Below are 14,871 nucleotides of genomic sequence, written 5' to 3' on the forward strand. Positions count from 1 at the left end.
TACCTTCTCTTATAAAATATTCATTTTACTTCAGTTCAGTTTAACTGAGTTCAGTCAATGAGAACAAGCCCTAAATGATTTGTTTGAGGATTTGATCACAGAACCTAGTTCCTGCAAAAGTGTAGTTGGGAATTGATTCCTAATTACCTTCTCTTATAAAATATTCATTTTACTTCATTTCAGTTCAGTTCAACTGAGTTCAGTCAATAAGAACAGACCCTAAATGATTTGTTTGAGGAATTTGATCACAGAACCTAGTTCCTGCAAAAGTGTAGTTGGGAATTGGGGATAGTAGAATCCACCATCTTCCAGTAGAATCATATATGCTCACAAATACCTTCTTCGACCAGGAAGTTTTACTATGCTTATACAACACTTCATCCCTATATAGAACGTATCCATGCATATGAAAACATCTGATTTATTATGACATTTTAAGCGTTAAATGCGGTCAAATGCACAAGAGTATCCACAGGGAATAAGTTTTACAGTCAGATTTTGCAAGTTCCCAAACCTGAAGTTAAGGATCCTAATCAGCTACAGTTTTACATAGATTATGAATGCTATTGGATTGTATTCTCCTGGTCAGCTCAACCACCGTAACGAGTCTTCAGGGATTCTGGAGGTTCCTCTTCCATTATACCTGCACCTGCTGTTGCCAGGTATTGACGAATGGTTGTCTGACGATCAGCGAGGTATGTATGATCTAAGAAATTGTTGTAGGCTGCATCTCCAAGATTCTTTGCTGCTAAAACACTGCATAAATACATCAGATTACAGGATGATCTTAACTATACAACCTCATGACATCTTCAAGCCTGATATAGGATACCTAAAATCTTACCAATGGCGCAGGTAAGTTCGACAAGGAAAAACATCATCCCTCCATATTTTATCTATGTTATATCGTCCATAATGCTGATGGTATACTTCTTTACTTCCTGCACATGTACTTGACAGAGTGAGTTTCAGTTCTGAATAACAGTGAAAATTAAATGATATTAATCCCAATTTTTCTGATTCTGTATTATTAATACGGAGTAAAACAAATTTAGAATGCTTTTCTGAAATGACAATCACCATAATGTTTCTTGTCACTGGATTTGAACAAAATTTTGTTCTAGAAGAAGAAAGCAATGATTTAGATTGAAAATCTTACGTAGTAGATAAGTTTCAGCTGAGGTTTGAGAAGAGGGGAGGGGGGGGGGGGGGGAGGAATGACTCAGACTCAACATGATTGATTATGATAATTTTTATGCGTATAATGGCATCAAAACATGAACTAGAAAAGTGAAAACCAAACTCTACACATTTTAGGTACAAGTGATATCAGACCATAAGGATTGTAGAGGGGAAAAAGAAACTGCATGACACAAAATAGAATTCAGGACTATGGACTAACAGAGTAACAGATACAGAGGAAAATTACCTTCACATCTTACATTGAAAAATTCCTCATCACTGTACCGAGTACATAGCACCTACATATTTCCCACAAGAATAAGTGTTAATCAATTTTGATTTGTGAGCTGAAGTTCAAAGATTAGAACATACCGCTGGATTCTTAAAAGGAGTCCCTTTTATTGTTTCTGGCAGAACCTGCAAAGATGACACATGGTATTGTATAATCAGATATAAGAATGATCTGGGAACTAAATTATCAGTAATAAGAATAAACAATCAAACTTCATGACATAGGCTCTCAACTTACAGCTAAAAATCGGAACTCAAGCTCCCTCTCCATAAAATAAGGTACCTGAACTCATCAAATTGACGGACTAAGTAAATACCATGTGGTCATATGAAAATGTATTGGAGAATATACACAAAAGAGAGGCATTGATTATCCTATGTACCTCTGACTTTTGAATTTGGAACACAGTAACTATGAGCTCCTCTCCTTCACAAGGCTCCACACTTAAACTTGAGATCTCCTGATATGTTTATAACTAATCTGTTAGCATATTGCGCAAGAAAGTTACGAGAACATTAAAAATTAAGCCAAACTGAACATGAGTCTATCAGGAAGAACCAAAGAAGTGAGGCAACAGTACATGTTATGCTCAGGAAAACTGGAGGTAAGTTGGACTACAATTAGCATCGCCCAATAATACCTATGTTCTCTTCTGACTGTCCTACTTTGATTGTCCACTTATCTCACAGTACTACTTAGAACATAGCCAGGCTTCTCATATACATTATGAACAACCCTTGCTGATTTCAATGTAATAAATTACCTTAGGTATTTGCAATAAATCTAGATTTCTAAGTATAGTTTCATTGGACGAACCATCTATTTAAGTAAATCAGCAGCAAAAACAAACACCAGACACATAAATGGATTGAATAGTACCTTGAAGGAGAAGAATAACAAATTATACATTGTTAAGTTTCAGAGAATAATCTCAACATCAGCAGAAATATGTTTAAATTAACTAAGAAAAAAAAAATGAAGTTAAGAACAATGAAAAACGATGTAAAGATCGAAATGACCTTGGTCTCAGGCTTAGCAATGCCACGTTCGAAGAAGATAGGAGCAACATGAGCAAAAACCCTCCTAAAACCTTTCAACCGCGCTATCCTAAAGTTAGCCAAATCAGGAAATGTACTTCTTGCACTCCTCTCTGCTAAAAAACAATACCATTGTTATCACACTCACAATCAAGGATTAAGTTTCAAATATTGATTTAACAAATTGAGATTATATTTAACGACAATATCAATAAATCATGGCCATCTTTTTGCTATACCAAAATTACCAATATCATCCTCTTGAACTTTGCTCTTAAGTAAGCCACATATTAGCATTTAATTGGAGTTATATTTAAGTTAAAGTGATTAAGTGAAATACATGAATTGGTCTAAAAAAGGATCAAATAAAATCTAACATTATGATTAACAATGATCATAAGCAACATTGCAATAACATAAAATATGAAAAGCTCCATACTTTTTCCTTACTACCATGCCCGCAATGATGTTAATATCCGATATTGATCAATCTCACATACATGAATGGTAAAATCGCCCTCAAAACCACTAATTCATTACTTCCTCACCCACTATCAAGTTAAAATATTATCAAAATTTTAATAGTATCACATATAATTACAGGACCTCCAATTGACTAACATATGAAAATCCTCAACCCCACCAAATAAAACCCAGAAAAAATTCAGGAAAAAGATAGAATTTTGGAGAATAATTGAAATGAATTTTTACCAGAAAGAAGAGACCCAAAACCGCAAATGGAGACATATCCCCTAGGAGAGGAAATCGCATAAAAATCTGACATAACATCAAGCTGAAAAGGCTTAAATTGATCAGTTGAAATGGATGATGATAATGAAGAAGCAGCCATAATCGTCTGATTTCGATCGAAATTGGTGCTAACAACAAGGTGGGTGAAAGAAAAATTAGTTGTACTTGTGCTAAAGATGGATTTAGGAGTTGGGTTTATAATTGATTTTGAAGGGATTTGAGGGAGTAATTGAATTTGAGAATTGAGAGTGAGAAATGACGAGGATACTGTCATTCTCTACTACGTACTTCTTTTGACTCCCTCTCTCAACTCTTGTGTTCTAATTTTAAACGAATCAAATTCCAAGAATTTTTTTTTTTTTTGAGAACTCCGAATGTGCACACCTAAGAAAGTAAGAATTGCATTAAATTAAAAATTTAACTTTTTTTTCCATTGATAAATGAAAGTGTAAATTGATGGAAGTGGTTTTGTCATATTCTTTTCCCACAAATTTTTGTGAGAAGGTTTGATATAAGTTATTTTTATTCGTTTCTCATTTTCAGATTAGAACACCTAAATTAATAAGAATAAAAGAGTTGAATATAGGGGCAATAGAAAATCATTTCTTGTATTTAAGGAAGAGAATTAGATGAATTAGCTTAATTGATCATCCTTTTATACAAGGATTCGAGTCAATTTTTTGTGAAATCAAATGTTATTAGAATCTAATTATTGCCCCCGGCTTTGCATCAAAAAAAAAAAGAGATTATTAGAATGAAACTTATTGTTTATACATAGACTACCTTCCAACCAAACTTGGTGAATTGATTCCAAAGGTAAGCATCTTAAACGATTATATCATGAAGAATATGATATCAAATCATGAAGAACTATATGAACAAGTCAACAATACAAAAAAAATCCCTCTATCCATCCTAAGGGCTTGTTCTCTTACGTTGAAATCCAGTTCAGTTCAGCTCCTAATTTCCTTCTCTTATAAAATATTCAGTTCAGTTCAGTTCAGTTCAGCTCAGTTCAATTCAGTTCAGTTTAGTTTAGTTCAGCTCAATTCAGTTCAGTTCAGCTAAGTTCAGTCAATGAGAACATGCCTTAAGTTAGAAACCAGCCCAACCAACTGGTTGAGAAGCTGTAGTCTTGCTTGTTAACTTATTTGGATCTCCAATATGTTGGGAAGTATTGCCTTCGCCAAATCTAGATGTCCGAAAGCTGGCAGCAAGAGCTGCAGTGAAGTTATCGTTGCCAAATCCCCATCCATCTTCGGTTAATCCAGCCAAATCATCTTGCTTGCTGAAGTGGCCTTTCCTAACCCTAGCACACTTAGAAAGATCAGCTACAGATGTTGGTGTATAGGTATTGTTGGCAAAGGCTTGCCATTTTGACCTTTTTCACCCCAAAAAAAATGCCAAGACGTTTAGCATGGTACCAAATACCCTCCAGGGGTCCAACTAAGTGGGTGAAACCATCCAATTTTCGACCGGGCCTCGTAACCTCCGAAATTCCTCAAAAAGCATAGATAATAGCCTTCAATTTTGAAATATTTTGACCTTTTTTCGCCCGAAAATAAAAATTGCCAAGAAGTTTACCATGGTCCCTAATACCCTCTGGGAGTACAATTAGGTGGGTAGTACCATCTAATTTGCCTTAAAACGATCAATTTATACGTTCACAACTTGCACCGATTTTGTGAACTTAAACCTACAATGGACATTTACGACAACATTTATCAGTCATACATGGTTCCAAATGGCATTATATGACCCAGAGATGTATCCCCTAAGACCTCAAAACTTTTCGTCTTCGGGCCTCCTAACATCCGAAATTCCTCAAAAAGCGTAAATAATAGCCTTTAATATTGGAATTTTTAGAACTTTTTTCGCCCGGAAATTGCTGATATGTTTACCATGAACCCTAATATCCCCGAGAGTCCAATTAGGGGGTGAAACCATCCAATTTGCCTTAAAACGGTCAATTTACCCGTTCACAACTAACATCGATTTCGTGCACGCCTACTCCAGACATTTATGACAACCTATATTGGTCATATATGGTTCCAAACGGCATTATATGACCTTGATATGTATCCCCTACGGCCTCAAGTGTTTTCGCCACCGGACCCCGTAACCTTCGAAATTCCTCAAAAAGTGTGGATAATAACCTTCAATTTTGGAATTTTTTGACATTTTTTCGCCCGGAAATAAAAATGGCCGAAAAGCTTACCATGGTACCTAATATCCTCCAGGAGTACAATTAGGTGGGTGGAACCATCTAATTTGCCTTAAAACGGTCAATTTACCCGTTAACAACTTTTACCAATTTCGTGAAACCAAACCTACCGCGGACATTTATGACAACATATAATGGTCATATATGGTTCCAAACTACATTATACGACCTTAAGATGTATCCCCTAGGGCCTCAAGACGTACCTCCACCGGGCCCCGTGATCTCCGAAATTTCTCAAAAAACATGGATAATAGCCTTCAATTTTGAAATTTTTAGACCTTTTTGCGCCTAGAAATAAAAATTGCCGAGATGTTTATCACGGTCTCAAATACCCTCCGGGAGTCCAGTTAGGAGAATGGAACTACCCAATTTTCCTTAAAACGGTCAATTTACCAGTTCACAACTTGAACCGATTTCGTGAACTCAAGCCTACCACATACATTTATGACAACATATAATGGTTATATATGGTTACAATTGGCATTATATGATCCTGATATGTATCCCCTAGGGCCTCAAGACTTTTCGCCACCGGGCCCCGTAACCTCCGAAATTTCTCAAAAAGCGTGGATAATAGGCTTCAATTTTGGAATTTTTTAACCTTTTTCACCCCGAAATAAAAATTGCTAAGAAGTATACCATGTTCCCTAATACCCTCCGGGAGTACAATTAGGTGGGTTGTACTATCTAATTTGCCTTAAAACGGTCAATTTACCCGTTCACAACTTGCACCGATTTCATAAACTCAAACCTACCATGGACATTTACGACATTATTTAATGGTCATATATGGTACCAAATAACATTATATTACCCTGAGATGTATCCCCTAAGGCCTCAAGAATTTTTGCCACCGGGCCCCGTAACCTCCGAAATTCCTCAAAAAGCGTGGATAATAGCCTTTAATTTTGGATTTTTTTGATTTTTTTTCGTCCAGAAATAAAAATTGCCGAAAAGTTTACCATGGTCCCTAATATTCTCCAGGAGTACAATTAGGTGGGAGGAACCATCCAATTTGCCTTAAAACAGTAAATTTACCCGTTCAAATCTTTTACCGATTTCGTGAAATCAAGCCTACCGCGGATATTTATGAAAACATATAATGGTCATAAACGGTTCCAAACAGCATTATATGACCCTGAGATGTATCCCATAGGGCCTCAAGTCTTTTCACCACCGGACCCCGTAACATCCGAAATTTCTCAAAAAACGTGGATAATAGTCTTCAAATTTGGAATTTTATGACCTTTTTCGCCCGAAAATAAAAATTGTCGAGAAGTTTACCATGGTCCCTAATGCCCTCTGAAAGTCCAATTAGGTGGGCGGAACCATCTAATTTGCCTTACAACGGTCAATTTACCCGTTCAAATCTTTTACCGTTTTCGTAAGCTCAAATTTACCACGGACAATTACAACAACATTTAGTGGTCATATATGGTTCCAAACGGCATTATATGACCCTGAGATGTATCCCCTAGGGCATCAAGTCTTTTCGCCACCGGACCCTATAACCTCCGAAATTTCTCGAAAAGTGTGGATAATAGGCTTCAATTTTGGAATTTATTGACCTTTTTTCGTCCAAAAATAAAAATGACCAAAAAGTTTACCATGGTCCCTAATATCCTCCAGAGTACAATTAGGTGGGTGGAACCAATCAATTTGCCTTAAAACAGTCAATTTACCCGTTCAAATACCGATTCGTGAAATAAAGCTTACCGCGGACATTTATGACAACATATAATGTTCATAATGGTTACAAACGACATTATATGACCCTGAGATGTATCCCTTAGGGAATATATTTGTTTCGCCACCGGGCCCCGTAACCTCTGAAATTCCTCAAAAAACGTGGATAATAGCCTTCAGTTTTGAACTTTTATAACTCGCTCGGAAATAAAATTTTTCGAGAAGTTTACCATGGTCCTTAATACCTTCTAATTGTACAATTAGGTGGGTTGTACCATCCAATTTGCCTTAAAACGGTCAATTTACCGGTTCACAACTTGCACCGATTTCATAAACTCAAATCAACCACGGACATTTACGACAACATTTAATGGTCATATATGGTTCCAAATGACATTATATTACCATGAGATGTATCCCCTAGGGCCTCAAGAATTATCGCCACCGAGCCCCGTAACCTACGAAATTCCTCAAAAAGAGTGGATAAAGCCTTTAATTTTGGAATTTTTTGACCTTTTTTCTCCCGAAAATAAAAATTGTCAAGAAATATACCATGGTATCTAATACCCTTCGGGAATACAATTAGGTGGGTAGAACCATCCAATTTACCTTAAAACGATCAATTTACCCGTTCACAACTTGCAGTGATTTCGCGTACTCAAGCGTACCACGGACATTTATGACAAAATATAATGGTTCCAAACGGCATTAGATGACCCTGAGATGTATTCCCTAGGGCCTCAAGACTTTTTGCCAACGGGCCACGTAACCTCCGAAATACCACAAAAGCGTGGATAATAACCTTTAATTTTTAAGTTTTTTGTCCTTTTTTCGCCTGGAAATTAAAATTGCCGAGATGTATGTTTACCATGTTCCCTTACACCCTCCGGGAGTTCAATTAGGTTGGTGAAACCATCCAATTTGCCTTAAATGGTCAATTTACCCATTCAGTACTTGCACTGATTTCGTGAACTCAAGTCTAACACGAATATTTAAGAGAACATATAACGGTCATATTCAGTTCCAAAACGGCATTATATGACCCGGAGATGTATCCCTCAGGGCCTTAAGTCATTTCGCCAACGAACCCCGTAACCTCCAAAATTCCTCGAAAAGTGTGGATAATAACCTTCAAATTTTGGAATTTATTGACCTTTTTTTCGTCCGGAAATAAAAATGGCAGAAAAGTTTACCATGGTCCCAAATATCCTCCGGGAGTACAATTAGGTGGGTGGAACCATCCAATTTGCCTTAAAACAGTCAATTTACCCGTTCAAAACTTCTACCGATTTCGTGAAATCAAGCCAACCGCGGACATTTATGACAACATATAATGGTCATATATGGTTCAAAAGACATTATATGTACCTGAGATGTATCCCCTAGGGCCTCAAGACGTATCTTCACCAGTCCCCAGGTTTCTTCGAAATTTCTCAAAAAACGTGGATAATAGCCTTCAATTAAAACTTTTTTTTTTTACCTTTTTGCGCCCAGAAATAAAAAATTTCCCAAATGTTTAGCATGGTCCTTAATACCCTCCAGGAGTCCAATTAGGTGGGTGGAACCATCCAATTTGCCTTAAAACTGCTAATTTACCAGTTCACAACTTGCACTGATTTCGTGAACTCAAGCCTACCACGGACATTTATGACAACATATAATGGTTATGTATGGTTACATACGGCATTATATGATCCTGATATGTATCCCCTAGGGCCTCAAGACTTTTCGCCACCGGGCCCCGTAACCTCCGAAATTCCTCAAAAAGCGAGGATAATAGCCTTCAATTTTGGAATTTTTTGACCTTTTTTCGTCCGGAAATAATAATAGCTGAAAGTTTACCATGGTCCCTAATACCCTCCTGGAGTACAATTAGGTTGGTGGAACCATCCAATTTTTCCTTAAAACAATCAATTTACCTGTTCAAATACCGATTTTGTGAAATCAAGCCTACCGCGGACATTTATGACAACATATAATGGTCATATATGGTTACAAACACACTTATATGACCCTGAGATGTATCCCCTAGGGCTTCGAGTAGTTTCGCCACCGGGTCCCGTAACCTTTGAAATTCCTCAAAAAGCGTGGATAATACCCTTCAATTTTGGAATTTTATGACCATTTTCGCCCAGAAATAAAAATTATTGAGAAGTTTACCATGGTCCTTAATACCCTCCGGGTACAATTAGGTTGGTTGTACCATCCAATTTGCCTTAAAACGATCAATTTACCCGTTCACAACTAGCACCGATTTTATAAACTCAAACCTACCACTTTCATTTACGACAACATTTAATGGACATATATGGTTCCAAATGGTATTATATTACCCTGAGATTTATCCCCTAGGGCCTCAAGACTTTTCTCCATCAGGCCCCGTAACCTTCGAAATTCCTCAAAAAGAGTGGATAAAGCCTTCAATTTTGGAATTTTTTGACCTTTTTTCTCCCGGAAATAAAAATTGTTGAGAAGTTTACCATGGTCCCTAATACCCTTTGGGAATACAATTAGGTGGTTAGAACCATCCAATTTACCTTAAAACGGTCAATTTACCCGTTCACAACTTGTAGCAAATTCGTGAACTCAAGCCTACCACGGACATGTATGACAAAATATAATGGTTCTAAACGGCATTATATGACCCTGAGATGTATCACCTAGGGAATCAAGACTTTTTGCCAACGAGCCCCGTAACCTCCGAAATTCCTCAAAAAGCGTGGATAATAACCTTTAATTTCGGAATTTTTTGCACTTTTTTCTCCTGGAAATAAAAATTGTCGAGATGTATGTTTACCATATCATGTTCCCTAATATGCTCCGGGAGTTCAATTAGGTTTGTGAAACCATCCAATTTGCCTTAAATGGTCATTTTACCCTTTCAGTATTTGCACTGATTTCGTGAACTCAAGCCTAACACAGATATTTATGAAAACATATAATGGTCATATGCAGTTCCAAATGACATTATATGATCCTGAGATGTATCCCCTAGGGTCTCATAACTTTTCGCCACCAGGCCCGAAATTCCTTAAAAAACGTGGATAAAGCCTTCAATTTTGGAAATTTTGGTCCTTTTCGCGCGGAAATAAAAATTGGCGAGATGCTTAGCATGGTCCCAAATACCCTCCGGAAGTCCAATTAGGTTGGCGGAGCCATCTAATTTGCCTTAAAACGGTCAATTTACCCATTCAAAACTTTTACCGTTTTCGTGAACTCAAACCTACCACGGACAATTACGACAACATTTAATGGTCATATATGGTTCCAAACGTCATTATATGACCCTTAGATGTATCCCCTAGGGCCTCAAGTCTTTTCGCCATCAAACCCCGTAACCTCCGAAATTCCTCGAAAAGTGTGGATTATAGCCTTCAATTTTGGAATTTATTGACCTTTTTTCGTCCGGAAATAAAAATAGCCAAAAAGTTTACCATGGTCCCTAGTATCCTGCGGGAGTACAATTAGATGGGTGCAACCATCTAATTTGCCTTACAACAGTCAATTTACCCGTTCAAAACTTTTACCGATTTCGTGAAATCAAGCCTACAACGGACATTTATGACAACATATAATGGTCATATATGGTTTCAAACGGCATTATATGACCCTAAGATGTATCACCTAGGGCCTCAAGACGTATCTCCACCGGGCCCTGTGACCTTTGAAATTTCTCAAAAAGCGTGGATAATAGCCTTTAATTTTTAATGTTATGTTTTGACCTTTTTTCGCCCAGAAATAAAAATTGCCGAGATGTTTTGCATGGTCCCAAATATCCTTCAGGAGTCCAATTAGGAAGGTGGAACCATCCAATTTGGCTTAAAACGGTCAATTTACCAGTTTACAACTTGCACCGATTTTGTGAACTCAAGCCTACCACGGACAGTTATGGAAACATATAATGGTTATATATGATTACAAATGGCATTATATGATCCTAATATGTAGTCCCTAGGGCCTCAAGAATTTTCGCCACCGGGGCCCCGTGACCTCCGAATTCCTCAAAATGCGTGGATAATAGCCTTCAATTTTGGAATTTTTTGACCCTTTTTCACCCGGAAATAAAAATTGCCGAGAAGTTGACCATGGTCCCTAATCCCCTTTGGGAGTACAATTAGGTGGGTTAACCATCCAATTTTCCTTAAAACAGTCAATTTACCCGTTCACAACTTTTACCGATTTTGTAAACTCAAACCTGCCACGGACATTTACGACATTATTTAATGGTCATATATGGTTCCAAACGTCATTAATATGACCCTGAGATGTATCCCCTAGGGTCTCAACACTTTTCTCCATCGGGACCCGTAATTTTCGAAATTCCTCAAAAAACGTAGATAATAGCCTTCAATATTGAAATTTTTAGACTTTTTTTCGCCTGGAAAAAATTTGTCGAGATGTTAACCATGGTCTCTAATAGCCTCCGGGAGTCCAATTAGGTGGGTGAAGTCATCCAATTTGCCTTAAAACGGTCAATTTACCCGTTCAAGACTTGCACCGATTTCGTGAACTCAAGCCTACCACAAACATTTATGACAACATATATTGGTCATATATGGTTCCAAACGGATTTATATGACCCTAAGATGTATCCCCTAGGGCCTCAAGACTTTTCGCCATCGGGCCCTGTAACCTCGGAAATTCCTCAAAAAGTGTGGATAATAGTCTTCAATTTTGGAATTTTTTGACCTTTTTTCGCCCGGAAATAAGAATTTCTGAGATGTATACCATGGTCCCTAATACCCTCCAGGTATCCAATTTGGTGGGTGAAACCATCCAATTTGCCTTAAAACGGTCAATTTACCCGTTCACAACTTGCATCGATTTCGTAAACTAAGTCTACCACGGACATATATGACAACATATAATGGTCATATATGGTTCCAAACGGCATCAAATGATCCTAAGATGTATCCCCTGAGGCCTTAAGAATTTTCGCCACAGGGACCCGTAATCTCCGAAATTCCACAAAAAGCGTGGATATTTCAATTTTGGAATTTTTTGATTTTTTTTCGCCCGGAAATAAAAATTGTCGAGAAGTTTACCATGGTCCCTAATACCCTCTAGGAGTACAATTAGGTGGGTAGTACCATCCAATTTGCCTTAAAACAATCAATTTACCCGTTCACAACTTGCACTGATTTCGTGAACTCAAGCCTATCACGGACAACTAGTCAAATTCCTAGAAGTTTAAAACACGGTATCGTGTTTCCTACCTCTATACACTTATTCCACAACTAGTCAAATTCTTAGAAGTTTAAAACACAATCCCGTGTTTCCTACCTCTATTGACTTATGACACAACTAGTCAAATTCCTAGAAGTTTAAAACACGATACCTCTATTAACGTATGACACAATTACCTCTATTGACTTATGACACAATTAGTGAAATCCTAAAAGTTATAAACACGGTACGCTGTTTTGTCCCTCTATTGACTTTTGCGTGTTGAAGTCAAATCCATAGCAGTTGTAAGCACAATACTGTGTTTCGTCCCTTTATTGACTTATGCCACAACTACTCAAATTCCTAGAAATTTAAAGCACCGTACCGGGTTTCGTCCCTCGCTCTATTAACCTATGCCACAACTAGTCAAAAATATTATTATGCATAAACAGACTTAATGAGAATATTTCATGAACAACACATATTTACATAATGAATATTTGAAATTATCTATGAACATAATAAATATTATTATGAATATAAGCTAAGGCATTTTATTTTTAACATAAAAAACTAAGAAATAAAAAATAATATGACTATGAAACATAAATATGCATTATAAGTAATAAAAATATGTACATATTCCAAAAAAATGTGAATATATAAATTCCAAAAAAAAGAACATAATCATGCAAAAATATGAACATATTCATAGGTTCCCTTAAATGTGAACATTAACTTTTAAGACATAGGCATAAGAAATATGAACGTATGCATTTTAAAAAGTGAACATCATCATTCAAAATATGAACATAAGCATTGGTTTTCTAATATGATTATGAAAAAAAAAAATTCGAACAGAGTATCGAAAAATTCGGATGAAAATTAACGACGAAAGTCAGTGATATTCGTAAAAATTTACAAAAAACGGGACAAAAATAAGAGAAAATTTACCTTTTTTTTAAGGATAATCCTATTGATTTTGCATCTCTTCTCGTTTATATATCCATTGTTGATTTTTCAGTTTTTAGTGAAGTAAAATCATGTAGAGGAGGAGAGAGAATGGAGTTTGAAGAGAGAAAATCGGAGAAATTAATTGCAAAATTTAATTTTTAAAAAAATAATGAGAAGTAAAACTTTTTTTTTAAAAAAAAAAAAAATTAAAAACCAAAATTTAGATTTGGAGTGGGTCACATTTGGGAAGTGAAGGTTTGGGTTGGGTCATGTTTTCGTTTTGGGGCATTTGGGCGAATTTAGCAACTAAACTGCTTATTTATTGGCTGGTGTTGTATGTATCCTAACTGCATAAGGATGCATGTAAGACCAATAGGGAGACTTAAAATCGTGTTACGACACGGCCACGCCCCCCCCCCCCCTCGATCACCGTATCGTGCTGGGAAAATCTCATATTCTGGGCCTGTACCACTCGCGGGCCGACACAACCCATGCCCACCTCTAGGTAACCGTCTCAAGGATGAACGACACGTGTCCCACCCAATAAGTTTATATGGGACGTAGTTTATAATAATAAAAAAAAAAAAACTAGTTCAAAACTCGTGCTATACACGGTTCTACGATATTATTTTATAATTTGTTTAAAGGTGTATTCTATTCACCTGATTTTCACTGATCTAAAGTTATCTTACTTATATGAACTTACCTAAATTTATCTGAATTTATAAGACCTTATTAAAACTTATTTTAGTTGTAATTTGTACTTGGATAACCCTTATAAGAACTTATTAAACCTGAACTGAACTTATCTTAACTTATTTGAACTTATTACACCTGAAATAAGTGAAAATAAGGTGAACAGTACATACCCTAAACGGTACAAAATGAAATCATAAGAAGTAAAAAAACATACAAAAGAAATAAAATACGACAAACATTATGATATACCATAAGATTAATAATACTTTTTGATAATATCCTAAGTAGTATTTTATATTATTACATAATATTTCTCATTCTTTACCATTATATTTTTTTAGGTATCAATCCCTAAGTATAAAGCCAAAGCTTCTCTATGAGATATAGAAACAAACTTCATTCAAAAAAAAAAAAAAAAGGAAAAAGAAAAAAAAGAGTAACAATTTTATTGGCCGCGGAAATTTTTTTTATGAATTGATGCCACACGTGTATTTTAGGGCTAATTACGGGGATTACTTTAGTATATAAGTATAGATAGAAATGAAAAATCAAATGAAATTAGAACAATAATAGAGCTAACAATGTTAAGATTAAAGAAAAAGAGGACAATATAATTCTACGGAGTATATGAAATTATCAATGCAACATCATCATTACAATTTATTACTCCACAATAAGAGGAAATTACTGTGATTGCAATACTATATAGTAACTTATCATGATCCTCTATAATTTAATTAACTTCATTTGATGGTATAGTTTTGTTTTCCAAATTCACCTATTCTTCTGCGAGCATATATCACTATCTTCGCCCCTTGTGGTAGTAAATTAGAACTCCATTATTGTATACCATTCACCTTCTAGTTGGTAATCACTTTTTT

General features: G+C 36.1%; 1 protein-coding gene across 2 annotated transcripts; it reads right to left on the bottom strand.

Moving 5' to 3' along the window:
• Positions 1 to 365: 365 nt before the first annotated feature.
• LOC110692803 lies at positions 366 to 3,658 on the bottom strand. 2 transcript variants are annotated; one of them, XM_021869880.1, is made up of 8 exons: positions 3,223 to 3,658; positions 2,494 to 2,627; positions 1,857 to 1,934; positions 1,712 to 1,756; positions 1,555 to 1,599; positions 1,430 to 1,481; positions 845 to 941; positions 366 to 756 (listed from the first exon to the last, which is right to left on the bottom strand). In XM_021869880.1, exons 1-8 carry the CDS (start codon positions 3,533 to 3,535, stop codon positions 591 to 593), a joined length of 930 nt encoding a protein of 309 aa, XP_021725572.1. In that variant the 5' UTR covers positions 3,536 to 3,658; the 3' UTR covers positions 366 to 590. The 2 variants fall into 2 exon arrangements, with proteins under 2 accessions (XP_021725572.1, XP_021725581.1); XM_021869889.1 differs by having other exon boundaries at positions 2,494 to 2,624; positions 3,223 to 3,648.
• Positions 3,659 to 14,871: the final 11,213 nt, after the last annotated feature.

This window comes from Chenopodium quinoa, unplaced genomic scaffold, assembly GCF_001683475.1.
Source record: "Chenopodium quinoa cultivar QQ74 unplaced genomic scaffold, ASM168347v1, whole genome shotgun sequence".
NCBI classification, from domain to species: Eukaryota; Viridiplantae; Streptophyta; class Magnoliopsida; order Caryophyllales; family Amaranthaceae; genus Chenopodium; species Chenopodium quinoa.

Excerpts from the sequence above, each read along its gene's own strand:
- LOC110692803 (XM_021869880.1), bottom strand. The coding sequence starts at position 3,535 with ATGACAGTATCCTCGTCATTTCTCACTCTCAATTCTCAAATTCAATTA. Across the intron at positions 1,935-2,493 it reads TTGCTAAGCCTGAGACCAAG|GAGATCTCAAGTTTAAGTGT; the intron begins GTCATTTCGATC and ends TAAACATATCAG. Across the intron at positions 757-844 it reads CGAACTTACCTGCGCCATTG|TGTTTTAGCAGCAAAGAATC; the intron begins GTAAGATTTTAG and ends GTATTTATGCAG.